General features: G+C 38.1%; 1 protein-coding gene across 2 annotated transcripts in view; it reads left to right on the forward strand.

Annotated features, from left to right (window-relative positions):
* Positions 1-9,863, forward strand: part of LOC126162449 (serine incorporator 1) — a 122,476-nt gene extending 112,613 nt beyond the window's left edge. For both annotated transcript variants that reach the window (XM_049918965.1, XM_049918966.1), the window contains 2 exons: positions 3,476-3,629; positions 8,893-9,863. In XM_049918965.1, coding sequence (XP_049774922.1) covers positions 3,476-3,629; positions 8,893-9,031 — 293 coding nt within the window. In that variant the 3' untranslated portion in view covers positions 9,032-9,863. The remainder of the gene's footprint in view (positions 1-3,475; positions 3,630-8,892) is intronic.
* The last annotated feature ends 6,135 nt before the right edge of the window (positions 9,864-15,998 follow it).

Genomic DNA, 15,998 nt, shown 5'->3' on the forward strand with positions numbered 1-15,998 from the left:
AGGGAGCTGGGAAACCAATTGGTTTTAATGAGGAAATAGGATAAGAGGGGGAGGGGGGGGCAGAAAGATTTCAATTTGGGAAGACAGCAGATGACGTAGTATCGCAAAGAGTAAGATTTTTTGTAATCAGTTGCTTGTTGCGACGGTGGTCTGCAGACCGTTTCACAAGCTTGGAAATTTCTAATTCTTCCAGAAGTGAAAGTCTTTTTTCCCTTTGGGGCCAGTGTGGAGCATTTGCGACTTAGAGGAGGATGATTATACTTGGTTCTCTTGAGTTGTTTTTGACAGTGCCCGTACTAATTAAAAGATGTTCTTGAAATCTGGTTTTAAGGGCTTGATCAGTTTGACCAGACTGTAAGCACTGGAGTGTGTAGGTGCTGAAGGACAATATAGGTCTTTCAACAATCATTTGTTGTGCTAGAAACAATTTTGGGCCTGATCGTTAATTGTGAAAGCTATCTTCATGTGACGACTTTTAAGAAGGCTGGCAATTCTGTAAGAGAGGTCTCTCAGAAAAGATGCAGGGACATATATGGGCTCAGAAGTACTCGCCCTGAGGGGTTGAGGTGGTGCTATTTTTAGAGTGGTGTGGTGTTTTTTTTTTTTTTTTTAATTGTGCATTCAGTGTACCAGACTAGAATGGTAAACGTTGGTTCTATCAGTGTGTCAACTTTGAGCACTCTTCTTCAAAATAGTTTCTAACTATAAGGGAAGGTCACATAAACCATCAACCATAGAAGAAAAGAAGCTTCTTTTGTAACTGAAAGGTAGGTTGGCAAGATGTCAAACAGATGGTTGTCACTGGTTCTGGGCTTTCTATAAATCCCAAATGTGATTTGGTTATTGGATAAAGTGAATGTTAGATCCAAATAGTTGATGGAGCACTCAGTTGACAAAAGTTAGTGGGTGAAAAGACATCTGGATGAAAATGGAAAAAATCATCTACGAGTAGGTGTAAGTCATCCGTGGACACATTCACTATAATAAAAATATCGTTCACATTTGTGCAGTAAAAAAGCATTTTCTTGCGAAGGGCGGAAGCTTGCTTAGAATAAGTTTTTGAGGGGACTGACAGATATCTAGATATCTCCTAAACACCCTAAGAGACCCTTGCCCATTACAAGGCCATCTATTTCTTTAAGCATGTTGCTGTTAAAAGAAAAATAATTGTATGAGGTAATGAGACAGAGGAGAAAGATCAGTTTGCATATTTCATCTGGATTTATTTGCCATTTCTGGGCATGTCAAAAATATCTGTTGTCTCTTGAACAAGAACATCAGTTTAAAGGTTTTGTATGTCAAAGGAAGACAGGTTGTTTAGCAGACTCCTGGTCTCCAGTAGCTCATTATTGAGTAATAGTGTTACTGTTGAATAGTAGTGTTACTGTTGTCAATAGCAAGTACAGTGAGAGAATGGAATAAGTTTGTTTCCAAACAAGACACATGGTATATGCCATGCATTTGCACAAAATGTAGTTACTCTGTTATGAGTGGGGGAGACCATTCAGAAAATACCTGCATCTACACTTACACTTACACTCCAAAAATCACTGTGAATCATGTGGCAGAGACCATGCATAATAAGTAAAAGGTAAGTGTAGAAAATTTTTTTGGGCAAAGTTCTGGAATTTTTGAACAGATCTCATAAAAGGATTAAATTGAGACACTTGTCCTGGGTGTTTCTTTTCTCATAAATCTTCAAAATTTTGCCTGTAGAATTAAGAGTTGATTCATTAGAGACGGTAGCATATATTGTAAAGGAACTGTGGAGATTATCAACATGTCTTAATTGTTGTGATATTTGCTGATGTTTATTAAAACATTTAATAAAACAGTTACTTCCTGATTAGAGTGTAGCTGAAGAATTTTGTCTGCTTGTGTAGCATTGGGGAAAAAACATGACAATCAGATTTGGTAGTGGACTAAAGATAATGAAGACAGTTGCTCAGTAGCAAACTTATTTTCTTAGACTTAAAAAAACTCTGCTCTTCCATATGATACTTTCATACTCATCTCCACAGGCATCACTTTGCATTACGGACCCTTTTGTGAATCAGTCTTGGTGTGTGACAGAAAAGAGGTTCTTGAAGATATAAGATTCTTGTAATGTTCATTACCAATATGAATTTAAGATCTTGTGCAAGTTTTTTAGTGACTAGACTTAGATACAAAAGTTTCTGATTAGTCATTATTAATATAACAATCTAAAGATATCTCACTATATTGTACTTGTTTTCGACTGTAGAAATGTAATTTTAAGCCAATAATGTTTTCCTAAACTGTATGTATACTTCTACATCAAACAAGACATTCCAGCATTGTTACTATTGATAATCACATCCAACAATAATTTACACTTGACATTTTTGTAAAGTCATGGTTTTACAAAATGCTGTCTTCATTTAAGTAGTCTAAAGTATCATCAGTGTTTGGGAGAAAACATATATCTTTCATAGCAACATTTTTCACACTCTAAATTGCAAGATGACACCAGTACCCATCCTGTTCCTCACAAAAAATAAAGTATTGCTTCTGAGATAGTTGAATAACCCCAGCATGTAGCATTTCGTGCACGGCTTTCTGAATTGTGATGCTCCATTAGCATACTCTTTGGCAGTCTACTGGCATCACTTGAATGTATTGACTGTTATCATTGTCTCTTTTATAAAAGAACTGAAAATAAAGCTTAACCACCTCTTAAAATGAGCAGTTAATTCACCCTCCCCCCATCCACCTCATAGTGAACAACATTCAACTCCTCTGGCAGGTGCAAGGGTGAGCATGCTGGTGTCATATTCCTTCTCTGTGCACTTGTTGTCCCTCCCTCCAAGCTGTCAACATCCATTCTCTCCAACCCTACCCCCTTTCTCTCCTCACCCACTTCACCTTACACAGCCCCTTATCCAAGTTAACTAAAAGCTTAAAAAAATTACCAGTCTTTTGCAACTGATCAGTAAAACCACTTAAAATTTACGTGTTATCTTTGTCACTTTCATCAAACCAGTTGTATGTAGTTGATCAGTATTTCTCACTAGAGTATAGTTTCTGACTACTGCTAAATACACTACATCCACTGACGTTGAATTTTGTCATTGCAGTACTATGTGGACATTACTACCAAGATAATTAGTAGCTCTGTTGGTAACGATACAGCCTGTAAATGCAAAGAGACTAAGTTGAGTGTTCCGAGCACACATTTTTAATGTCTGTGAAATTTTTCATAATTGCACACTCTTAGTACTAAGTGTTCATTCTAGTGGGTAAGACTAGTTTGCTAGTAAGAACTATAGTTTTTTCCCCCCCACAACAACATCAGCAAGAAAACTTCTTGATAAAGAGATACAGACTTTGTTGTTAATGATATGCTGATACTTCTTTAGGTTTTCTTTTCCTTTTTTGTGCTGTAACTGAATATATAACTATTTTTTTCAGATCGTGAGCTCTTCAAAAAGTCTTTTTCTTAAATTTGTTTCAGAAACTAATTCTCATGATGGAGGAGAAAGCGGTGGTCGAAGTTCCAAAGTATGGGACAATGAAGAAGACTCTGTTGCTTATTCTTGGTCATTCTTCCACGTCATGTTTGCTCTGGCTACACTTTATGTCATGATGACTCTAACAAACTGGTATTCGTAAGTATTTGACAGAATGTTTCAACACCACATGAATTATTTATGTTCACTGTGACTAATTCGTATTTGCACTCTTCACTGACTATCTTCACTTTACTGTTTTACAGCTGTTGTTGCTATTTGCACCAATATTTGACCAGTTGACAGCTACAGTTGAAGCTTGGCTGTCAGTCCATTTAAATTACATTGCATTATTTGTGTGCCTTCTTTTTCCCACACCATTTGACTAATTGATCCCAGTATCTGATAGCTCTGACTTGTTTCTTCCTTCTCTTTCGCCTCTGATTTCATATGAGAGATTCTTTTCCAGACTCAGAACTACTTCACACATGAATGTTTAATGTTGCTGTAAGTCCTGATTGGCATAATGGAATCAAGTTGATTTCTTCCTAAGTAGATTTTTTTCCTCAGCAAACAGAATACTAGTCCCAAAGTGTTGACAGCAGGTGAAATAAAGCAGTTCATCACATAAATGTTTCCAGGAAAAATGCAACCAACAAGAGAAAATACACTTGGAATGAAGAGAGAAAAATCATAAATCATAAAGGAGAGAGAGAAGCTAATACATGGCAGGAATTTGATCTAGACAGATAGTATCAGAAAGTAGATACCATCTGTAAAACAGAGTTAGGGAAAGTTTCTTTGCATCTGTGTAGAGAAGCATTACAGAATAATATTTGAGTGTTTAGAAAAGAAGGCACAGTTTGTCCATAATAATTTTGCCCTCCATGCAGGGGCTTTTGGGAGTGGCATGAGGCCAATTCTTGCCCCAGCACGGGGACTGCTAGGAGGGAGGAGTGGTGAAAGGGAAGTGGCATAGATTCCTTCCCTCAGAGACAAATGAAAATCTTCCAGCTAATGCTGATTTTCTCCACTCCTGGCAGCGCCAGTAAAAAGGGTCAATTTATTGTGGATTCACTGTAGTTAAACATTATCTAAAAGCACCACTTACTAATGAGTCTTATACATTGTATAGAATCAGTGATTAGCAGTTCAGGTTTCACAAATGTAAATTGCCAGAGGATTTGGTAAGCTGAACTGGTTCACACACACAGACGTTTGACGACAGTTAATCTGTAAAAACACACCTGGTAGCCAGGGAATATGCAACAATTAGTCCTCATACTCAAAAAATCAATCCTGGATGATGGTAGCTGAGTGAAATGGTGCCCTATCATCTTGAAACACAGCATCTCCATTGTGGAACAAACACTGTACCATGACATGGCTCTGACTAGCCAAAATGGTTACATAATCCTTGGCAGTAATGCAACCTTGCAGGTAACCATGGGCCCTACAGAATACCATGATACGGCTACCAAGTCACCTCCATGTTTCATTCTTGGGACGTAAACTAAGCCTGAAATTGGACCAATGTGAAATAACTCATTTGACAAAATAATTTTCTTCCGTTGCTCCAAGTTCAGGTTTTATGGCTTCAGCACCATGTTTTCCTGTTACGGGCATTTGCATCACTGATGAGTGGTTTTGATATTTCAGCTTGCTCTGCAATTCCATTCTTACGGAGCTCCCTTCATGTTAGTTTGGTGGTGACAGGGTTTGTAAGTGTGGCATTCAGTTCTACAGTGACTTTTTGCAGCTGTCGTTCTCATATTTCTCATGACAGTCCTCTTCAATGATCATCTGTCAGTCATTCGAGATGCATTTTTGTCCGTGTTTTGATTTAGCAGATGATGTTTTCCACTTTCCCTGTAACTGGTATAAATCTTTGACATTGCCTCTTGAAACACCAACCATTTTGGCTGCCTTGGATACAGAAGCACCCACTACACAAATATCAACAATTTACCCAGCTTCAAATTCACTTAGCTTGATCATAATGTACTCAAAACTACACAGAGTGCTGTTCTGACCAAGACTAACACTTGCAACATATTGAGAACATCATACAGGTGCTGTTCAGGTCAAAAACCCAAGTGCAATTTGTGGGTTTGGCTAGTGACTGTATTTATGTTCAAGCATGCAGTCCTGTGATGTTTCCATATTTTTGTACAACCCCTGTATTTCACAAGAATATTTGCTATGACGTACATTTTCCTCTCAGAAAACACAGAAGGAATCAAAAGTGCGGTCTCAAAATATCTGACTACAACAAAATTACATTTAGATGTGTTAATTCACCAACCAAATTCATATTAACATACTTTAGTAGCAGATGGCAAGTTAAAAGTACATGATAATATACAGAGGGTCCTGCATCTCCCTATAATGTAAAAAAAATTAAGGCAATGGCAACTGACAAACTGTTTTGTGCTTAATTTTTGTAGATTATCTCTTAAAACATGTTAGAGTTATACAGATTTGAAGAGAGGGAACTTGCTGAAGGTAACACAAATGTGCTAAAACAAGTTTGGATCTGTTTGAAAAAAGTGTTTTCCGTAACACACATCCCTTATATCCAATAATTTCTACCGATCATATTTTTGTAGAATAGGAGAAAGACCTTCATAAGGTTGTGAATTTGATATTCTTTAAGGAATGCTAGATCACAAAACACATTAGAGGTCTCTGAGAAAAATGAATGTCATTTGGAGAAAGTCTTGTTGTGGCTGCTTGTCGTCAGTTTTCTGTCAACATTAGCAAGAAGAGTTCCTAAATTTAAATTGGTGCTTATGCAATGTATCGGAATGGGATGTAGTGCTCATAATTTGTAGGGGAGGTTCTCCATTGTAGGACCAGAAATCTGCCTACTGCAAGGCAAAATGACAGTATATATAAATAAGTAAATAAATAAATAAATACATGGTCGCAATAACTGTTGAAAAAACAAATTGAAACCTTATGTAAAGTATAACATTATGGAAGTACAGCATGATAATAACTTGTTTCAGATTCAAGGTAATGTTCTTCATGTAATAAATATAATATGAAAACTAAGTCTAGAAGTGCCACAGTGTGACTGTACTTTGCTATATCATGCACTATACTAGTGGCAACAAAATTGCTACCAATATAGCTAAACTACAGGGCTGGGATCACCAGCCAGTGGCAGTGCTTTGAAGTCCTCAACAGTGCACTTTCACGTCTGGATGGCACAAATAATGCTGTCCACTCTTCGACTTATCTTAGAAGGAAGATTAAGGAAATGCAAACCTACATTTCTAGCATTTGCATACTTAGAGAAAGCTTTTGACAATGTTGACTGGAATACTCTCTTTCAAATTCTGAAGGTGGCAGGGGTAAAATACAGGGAGCGAAAGGCTACTTACAATTTGTACAGAAACTAGATGCCAGTTACAAGAGTCGAGGGGCATGAAAGGGAAGCAGTGGTTGGGAAGGGAGCGAGACAGGGTTGTAGCCTATCCCTGATGTTATTCAATATGTATATTGAGCAGGCAGTAAAGGAAACAAAAGAAAAATTCGGAGTAGGTATTAAAATCCATGGAGAAGAAATAAAAACGTTAAGGTTCGCCGATTACATTGTAATTCTGTCAGAGACAGCAAAGAACTTGGAAGAGCAGCTGAACAGAATGGACAGTGTCTTGAAAGGAGGATATAAGATGAACATCAACAAAAGCAAAACGATGATAATAGAATGTAATCAAATTAAGTCAGGTGATGCTACGGGAATTAGATTAAGAAATGATACACTTAAAGTAGTAAATGAGTTTTGCTATTTGGGGAGCAAAATAACGGATGATGGTAGAAGTAGAGAGGATATAAAATGTAGAGTGTCAATGGTAGGGAAAGTGTTTCTGAAGAAGAGAAATTTGTTAACATCGAGTATAGATTTAAGTGTCAGGAAGTCGTTTCTGAAAGTATTTGTATGGAGTGTAGCCATGTAACCATGTAACCATGGATGATAAATAGTTAGGACTAGAAGAGGATAGAAGCTTTTGAAATGTGGTGCTACAGAAGAATGCTGAAGACTAGATGGGTTGATCACATAACTAATGAGGAGGTATTGAATAGAATTGGAGAGAAGAGGAGTTTGTGGCACAACTTGACAAGGAGGGACCGGTTGGTAGGACATGTTCTGAGGCATCAAGGGATCACAAATTTAGCATTGGAGGGCAGCGTGGAGGATAAAAATCATAGAGGGAGACCCAGAGATGAATACACTAAGCAGATTCAGAAGGATGGAGGTTGCAGTAAGTACTGGGAGATGAAGCAACTTGCACAGGATAGCGTAGCATGGGGAGCTGCATCAAACCAGTCTCAGGACTGAAGACAACAACAACAACAACAACAACTAGTATTTTCACTGCACACATGTACCAACTGATTCATTTAATTCATTGTAATGGCTGTTGGGCTTGCATCTAGCATGCAGTTTACCATGTATAAATTTCAATTTAGTAGTATTTCAGTGACATCTGCTGCTGATCTTGGTATCCTTGTGGAGTGCTCCTGCTCCCAGTGCAACTCTTGTTGCTGGTGCAGCAATTGCTGACTTTATAGCTGGCACAGATGCTGCAGCTGCTGCAGTTGGATCTTTCTTCTTCAGAGTAAGATATGACAGCAGATCTTCGGTATTTTCTTCTGAATCTACCACATATTTGAGTTGTTAGTGGTTGCCACTACTATTTATTTCACCTTCTTAGTAAACTGGAATGCAACAGCTGCAATTATGAACTGGCAAATGCTGAAAGACTTGACCTAAAGTAACCCTAATGTAGTGGTCTTCTATGCAGAAAGTGGTAGTAGAAGACAGCGTGGTTGGTTTTAAACATCATAAAAATTTACTCAGATGGCTTTTCATTGTTTCCAATGGAACTGCTTCCAGTACATGTATATTTTGTGCACAGCTGTTAACTGAACCATTGAAAAAAGCATTGGAGATCTTTATCCTTTGGAAAAAGATACAGTCCGACAACAATCAGTTGGAGTGGCATTAGTTAAGGTCAAGAGGAGTTCTATCAGTGTACTATAGGCAAACCGAAACATGCTACAAGGATCAGTGAGGATGGGCAGTCTAGATCTGTTGTAAAATACACCTTTAGAAAACCAAAACACTGCACTGAGTGTTAAGTTTGCAACCAGGGGAAGTGGCTGGGAGAAAGGAAAAGGCATAAGGACAACATGGTAAAAAGCATGAATAAGAGTTTAGAGAAAAATAAAAACAACGTACCTCAAGTTAGCCTTAGGGTATTAAAAAATTACTGATGTTACAGATCTTTTAGAATAATCCAAGCTATTGTCATTAAAATCTGGCTTGGCAAAGTTAATATCAATAAATAAAAATTTTATGCAAATGCATGTAATTTGTGAAACTTCTCAGATGGCTGTATTTTTGTTACAGTCCTAATTCAAGCCTGGAGACACTTAATGCAAATGAAGCATCTGTGTGGGTCAAAGTAATATCTAGCTGGCTGTGCCTGGCCCTGTACACCTGGACACTGGTTGCGCCAATTTGTCTTCCTGACCGAGACTTCAGCTAAGTCAATAAATATAATTTTTCAGTCTCACCTTTGCAGATATTGATTTCTTTCATTGATGTTAATAGATTTATAATCAATGTGATGGTTTTTCGCATACCTGTGTAGTAGTTACAGTTAGCTTCAGTGTCTTTTAATGAATCTAATATTTTTAAGACAGTTTTATTGTGGTGTAGTATGGGAAATGTATATAGGTGAAGAATGTTGTAAGTGTCTAATCCTTTTCAGTGCTGTGAACTAATACTGGATATTCACAATTAATAAGCTGAGCCTTGAAACTAAAAGTGTATCTCTCGATTATTTCAGTACTGTACATACTACTTGAGTTAGAAAAAACTACATAATTGTAGAAACAAGGAAATTATTTCCACTGTGATATTTTCATATTTATGGCATGAGTCTGATCTCTATAGATGTTTGTCATTTGCATTTGAATATTGTCGCATATAGAATTTGGATTTGATTGTTCCACAATTTAAGATTTTATTGGATATATATCTCATTTGAAATATAGTGTAGTAATACATAGCTATTATATTATATTTTCATAAATATTCATGAAATACATGTTATAAAATACCCTTATTCCAAAAGTACAATTAATTTATTGTATTAACTGTCAAGAGTAACTCTCTGGCCCGTGTAAATTGTAAAAGCTTTGATGTAGCACATTTTTAAACGATGTTGTAGAAAATGAGCAAATGAAATGGTGGCTATGCTTCAGTTAATAATAGTCAGTATATAATCATATAAATTATGAAGAATGTATAATTTTAGCCCTGTGGTATCACCAACACGGGGAAAAAACAGTAATAAAATATTGTGATATCACAAATTGTCTAACAAATTATTCCATTAATTACATATAAAAGGCTCTCGAATGAGTCAAAAGTTGCTTTTGTTAGTTCTGGCTTTATCTGATATGTTGTAAAAATAGTTTTTTAACTCAGGTGACATGTTCAGTGTTGTTGTACTTTAAAGTGAACTGTATTACAGATTCTTGTTGACACATTCTGAAAGAACGAACCTATTCACAATATATGTCCCACTTGCTTGAGTGTGAAAATCGTCTATTAATGTACCAGTACATGCTGATGAGCATAGTGTTGGGAACTGCTGATAGTCACGTTAGTTAAAGCAGCCTAAAAATGGCAAAGGTGTATCACGACGAGTCTGTTCTAGTACGGTCTCTCAGAAATTGTCTTGGATGAGGATACAAAACTGAACAAGATGACACATTAGTTAGCACACTGGACTTGCATTTGGGAGGAAGAGGGTTCAATCTCACCTCAGTTCAGACTCGCCTCTGCCCATGAAGATTTAGGTTTTCTGTGATTTCCCTAAATCATTCGAAGCAAAATTCAGAGATGGTGCTTTTGAAAGAACATAGCAGATTTCCTTCCCTATCCTCAATACAGTCTGAGTTTGTACTTTGTGTCTAATGACCTTTATCGTTGACAGGACGGTAGACCCAATCTTCCTTCCTTCCATTTTGTGGAGACAAAAATTAGTCTTAACTCTTTCATTGCTTTGGGCGTGTTAACTTGCGCGCCACCAGTCCTTCAAGCTGGTACTCTGAATGTGTCTACCGGACTGGTGGCGTGCGTAAACATGTTCAGAGCACACAGGGACAGGTACAAAGGTGTGTGCGTTCACATGTCCAGAGCACGTAAAGGGTTAACTGTGCAGGTGGGAACTCTCCCTGCAATATATTCTGTGTTCCCGTAACCATCCTGGCTTCATCCTTACTTAGTCACTGTCCTTCAACCATGCACCCCCATCCTGTTCCCACTCCAGTACTACACAGCCTCTTTTCCACCAGTGCACTCACAGCTGTTTTTCTTTGCTCCTTTCCTGCACCTCTCTCCCTCTCCAACCCGCCCTCCATGTAACCTCCCGACTGCTCCACCCACCCTCCTTGTAACCTCTCGACTGCTCTTAGCTGCTCTGCCCCACCGTCTCTATAGCTCATCCCTGTACACTCCCACGAGCAGCACTTTACTGTCCCCCATCCCTACTCTGCTATCCCTCCTCCTTCCCAGCCCAGCCTTCTCCTATCCCCACCAACCAGATCGCTTCTCTCATCATGTGCTGTTGCTCATAGTAGCCTGTTTATGAATTGGAGCATCATTCGGTACTTAGTTTTCTGTGATTGAAGGAGGACACTGCTACAGTTCGTTCTCAGTTGTTGGAATTGTATGGTAACAAAGCACCATCACATAACACAGCTGTTAAGTGAGACAGATACTTCCAGTGTAGTCAGACAAGTGGGAGTGACCAAGAACAAAGTGACAGATCATCTCTCTGTGAAGAATTGGTAATTGCAAAAAATGTGATGGCCTTAGTGCTCAAAGATCAGCTTCATAATGAAAGTGAGGAAAAATGAAAATAGTCGTGGAATATTTTTCAACAATTTGCATTACAGTTTCAACATGACAGTGGTCACAGCCCACTAGGTTTCGTGGCTGCTCACAACTGTAAAAATGCCTGGCAAAGTGAGGCAGCAGTGGAAATGTTGCAGTGGTATCAGGCCATTCCAGAGGACTTCAGCTGCCTAACCATCGTGGACAAGTGCTGTGTGTATTGCTATGACCTCAACACAGATGAGCAAGGCAAATAATTGAAACACAAGGAGTCGCCACCACTAAAAATGGAAAATCCAAAATCACTGGACAAGTAGGTGCCGAGTGTGTTTTTTGGATTGCCATGATATGGTGCTAATAGGTTAGGCTTGTAAGGGGGGGGGGGGGGGGCGGCAAGATTAGGTCATACAACTGTAGTAGTAGAGTCTCAAGAAGAAGTTGTCCAGGGCAGTTTTATTGCACCACAACAACAACATTCCAGTTCATTCTGCACAGGACAGCAACACGTTTTTTGGGGGCCATCAAATTGTGCCTCACCTTGTCCATGTTCCTCTCACATCGACCCAATGACTTGCTCTTTTTTTCTCAGATGAAATTCCATATGAAGATTTGTTGAATTATTTTTTACTACTTTTGTAGAGTAGTAACTCGTTAACAATACCTCAAGTAGCTTTGTTCAACTTTTATCAATAAATCTCCATCATAAGAGACTGTTCACAATTGGTTTGCAGAATTTGGTGTGGTCCTGTTTTGGCCAGCAATGTATTTGATAGGGTGACCAAAATTGATTATTCTGGAAACTGTGTGTGTGCGCATCATCATTGATGAGGATTGATATGTGACTTACAGTGAGAAAGAGGGATGGCTAGGCATATATGAGATTGCAGTACATTTTATTTTTTATTTATTTTTTATTTATTATATTTTATTTTTCATGCTCATTTAGCTCTGAAACTGATGTGTTTGTGACAAATTCTGCTGAATTTGACCAGAATGGTGAAGCAGATTTGATTGGTGTAAGGAATTGCTAATAAAATTAGTTTATTGTTCTGTCTGCCCCTCCCCTCTTCCTCCAACAGAAAAATCGCTCGCCATCATACCACTTTTAACGTGCCACAAATATGCTCTGTGGAGACCCCATTCTAGCAGGATAAAAGTGAACAATATTGATACGGGTGGTATATAATCTCAGAAAAAAGGGTAGTCATGTTTGTTATATTTTTAGTGTGTAAGCTGTCTGGTTTTGGAATGTCATTTGGTTAGATGCTGTTGTTTGTGTTGTCATTTAATAACAATGAATTTGTATTCAGTGTATGTCCAGTTAGTTCTTCATTCTGCATAAGTCCTGCTGTGGGTTACCTACACACTCCATCTCCCAAGCAAATGGATATGGGGTTGGTTGCCTTAAAGATCCTTAGTCAACCATTGAGTTAGCCATAGATCAGCTGCTGCTGCTGCGGCCAAGGCTATCTGTTCAGCTGCAGTTGAAGATAGACACACAGCATTGACATTTTTTCATCCAAAAAAACAGTATTTCCAAGCACTTGCTAAATGAATCCTGTTGTAGACTTCTTGTCTCTTCCACTGCCAAAATCTGCAGCTGCATAGTGGAGAACCAACTCGGCTCCTCTATTTCCATAGCAGAAATCAGTGTTCCTTTGAAGTATCTTAACACTCTTTTTAAATTTCCACCAATGGCTCTCCATTGGTTTGCTTTGGTATTTGCTGTCATAATTTATTGCTACACTCATTCTGGTCTTTTGTAAGCATAGCATGTGTCAAACAAGCTGTCAACTGATGGGATGGTTTGGATTCACTTACATAATCTTAATCATTAATCAGCTCAGCTTTCCAGTGGAGGTTTGGTGTCTATTGGGTTACAGCTGTCCATCTCAAAACTTTCCAGCAGTTTTTGTACCATAAGTGCATAGGTTGAGTCGTAACCAATCCATCATCTAGCCTTTTGAAATAAAAGCCAAGAAACGATTTAAGTTTTTCCGTATCTTACATTAAACATTGACTTTTCAAAGCCCTTTCAATCTTGATCTCATCAGAGTTACATCCAGTTGTTATATCATCTGCGTATAACAGAAGATATACCCTACTATCTTCCAGGTTACCAATATGCAAACATCTGTCAACACTTTACTGTCTTAAGTCTAATACATCTACATTTGCATCCATACTCTGCAAACCACTATGAAGTGCATGGCAGAGGGTCTGATTCTTGACAGTTTGTTAGTAGACATTCTCAGAATAGTTTATCTCCATCTTCAAGAGTGTGGCAGTTAAGTTTCTTCAGCATCACTGTAACATTCTCCCAGAGGTCAAACAAACCTGTGACTGTTCTTGCTGCACTTCTCTGTATACGTTCAATATCCCCCTTTTAATCTTTCTTAGCATGGATCCCACACACTTGAGCACTGTTCTAGAACTGATCGCACAAATGATTTGTAAGAAATCTCCTTTGTAGATTGATTGCACTTCCCCAGTATTCTACCAGTAAACCCAAGTCTATCCATGTCTTAGCCTATGTGATCAATCCATTTCATATCTCTACCAAGTGTTACATCCAGTGAGTTACTAGATTCCAACTATGATTCACTGTTATCACAGTCATAGGATACTGCATTTTTCCATTTTGTGAAGTGCACAGTTTTACATTTCTGAACATTTAAAGCAAGTTGCCAATCATTGCAGCACTTTGAGATCTTACCAAATTCTAACAGCATTTACGCAGCTTCTTTCAGACAGTACTTAGTTATAGAAACTGCATAACAAAATTATCAAGTGTCACATTCCATGTATGAGGATCTTGTTTCAGTCCATACAGGGCCTTTTATTTTTAGTTTTTTGTTTGAAGATATGATTGTTTTGAGCTGTGACACCTTGAGGTATCTTCATGTAGTTCCCCATGTAGAGAGATTTTTGACATACATTTAGTTGTAAATAATAGATCCTCTTCAATGTTGATGGACACTAGTGTTCTCAACATAGCTAAACGTGCAACAGGAGCGGCATATGTTTTATCATAAGCAAACCCCTCTGAACACAACCATGACTACAAACCTCACCTTATAAATTTCAAGGCCTCAATCTTGATTCCATTTAGTTCTGAACACCTATTGTGGTTGTTGGTTTCTTTGCTGGACAGCACTCTGCCAGCTCCCATGCCTCATTACATTCCGTATTTCTTCCCTCCATTCATGTTCCTCATGTCTCCCTTGTAGATCTTCATAGCACTCAGGGACATCAGCAACAAATGATTCAGCATGCAAGGCCAGTACTGCATAATGGTAAAATTGGGCAGTCATCCTTTGTTCCGCGTTGTTTTGTTGAAGTGTTTGTACCTTTTCAGGCATCTTGATCAGTTCTCATGAATTTACCATCTTCTTTTCTTCTTTCTTGTTTCACTTGTCTCGTATTCCTCTGTCCTGTTTTCATTGTCTCCTGAAAGTCACTGTGTAATGTGAAATGTCATTTGATGTATAGGAGACATGACAAGATTTGCAATAAGACACACTGTTTTGAGAGAAATAAAGTAGTTTACATTATTTTACATACATTTTGGGATACTGCTCCATAAATACACACTACAGTTTCAAGTACATAAAAAAAATAAAATGTATAATTGCCTTGTTCAGACTGTGAAACTGTCCTTAATTAATTCTTCAATAGACAAACAATACTTTCCCACCAGAAGAGTCAAGAGTAATCATTTCAGTGAACCAGTCTCCATGTTAAAGATGTTATTGCCTTTTATTTTGTTTTAAATTTTTAATCCCATGTATTCTGGTGTTTGGGCATAGTTTTAAACGGTGTGTTGCAAGTTTAAAATTCTGTGGTGAATACTGTAGTTCTTGTGAAAATGAAGAGAGTTTAGTACAGCTAATTTTTAACTAATAACACCACCACTCTTGTGTAAACCAAGGAATAGATACTATTTTTAAATTCTTTAACATTGGTCGATAGGATACCTGTTTGGCAGCAACACACATTCCATGTTTTTTTCTGTTGTAATACTAAAAGTCTCATGACATTAGCTTGATTTCCCCAGATCATCATGCCATAATGAATATCTGAGTCAGAGTAGTGTTGATTAACTATCTTTCTGGTGTGGCACGAAATACACATTGCAAATTTTAAGCTGTTAACTTTATTTGCTAAGTAATCAAAAGATTTTCCGACTAGGAACTTTGCACGGTTATCTTCGTGATATCATCATCACTGCATGTTACCTTTGTTTCATTCCCGTGTAATTATTTGGATTCAGATTATATCATTTTGATTTTAGTCCATTCTGTTGGAACCAAGGTTCAAGATTTTCTAAAGTACTTTGACACCTTCTGCAATTCTTTTGGGCACCTCATTGTTAATTTGAACTCGTATATCATCAGCAAACAAAACTATACGAACATCAATACCAAGTGATAGGTTCTCTTCCCCCCCCCCCCCCCTCCCCCCCTGCCTGCCTGCCCCTCCCCCAGGAGGGGACTCACCACTCTTTGATGGGTTTGTGCTTGGCTCCAATTGGGCCCTATCCTCTACAGTGTCTTTTCTCTTACATGCTGCATGTCTGTCGTCTTCCTATTCTTTTCCCCCTCCCT

The sequence above is a fragment of the Schistocerca cancellata genome, chromosome 2 (assembly GCF_023864275.1).
Source record: "Schistocerca cancellata isolate TAMUIC-IGC-003103 chromosome 2, iqSchCanc2.1, whole genome shotgun sequence".
Lineage (NCBI taxonomy): Eukaryota > Metazoa > Arthropoda > Insecta > Orthoptera > Acrididae > Schistocerca > Schistocerca cancellata.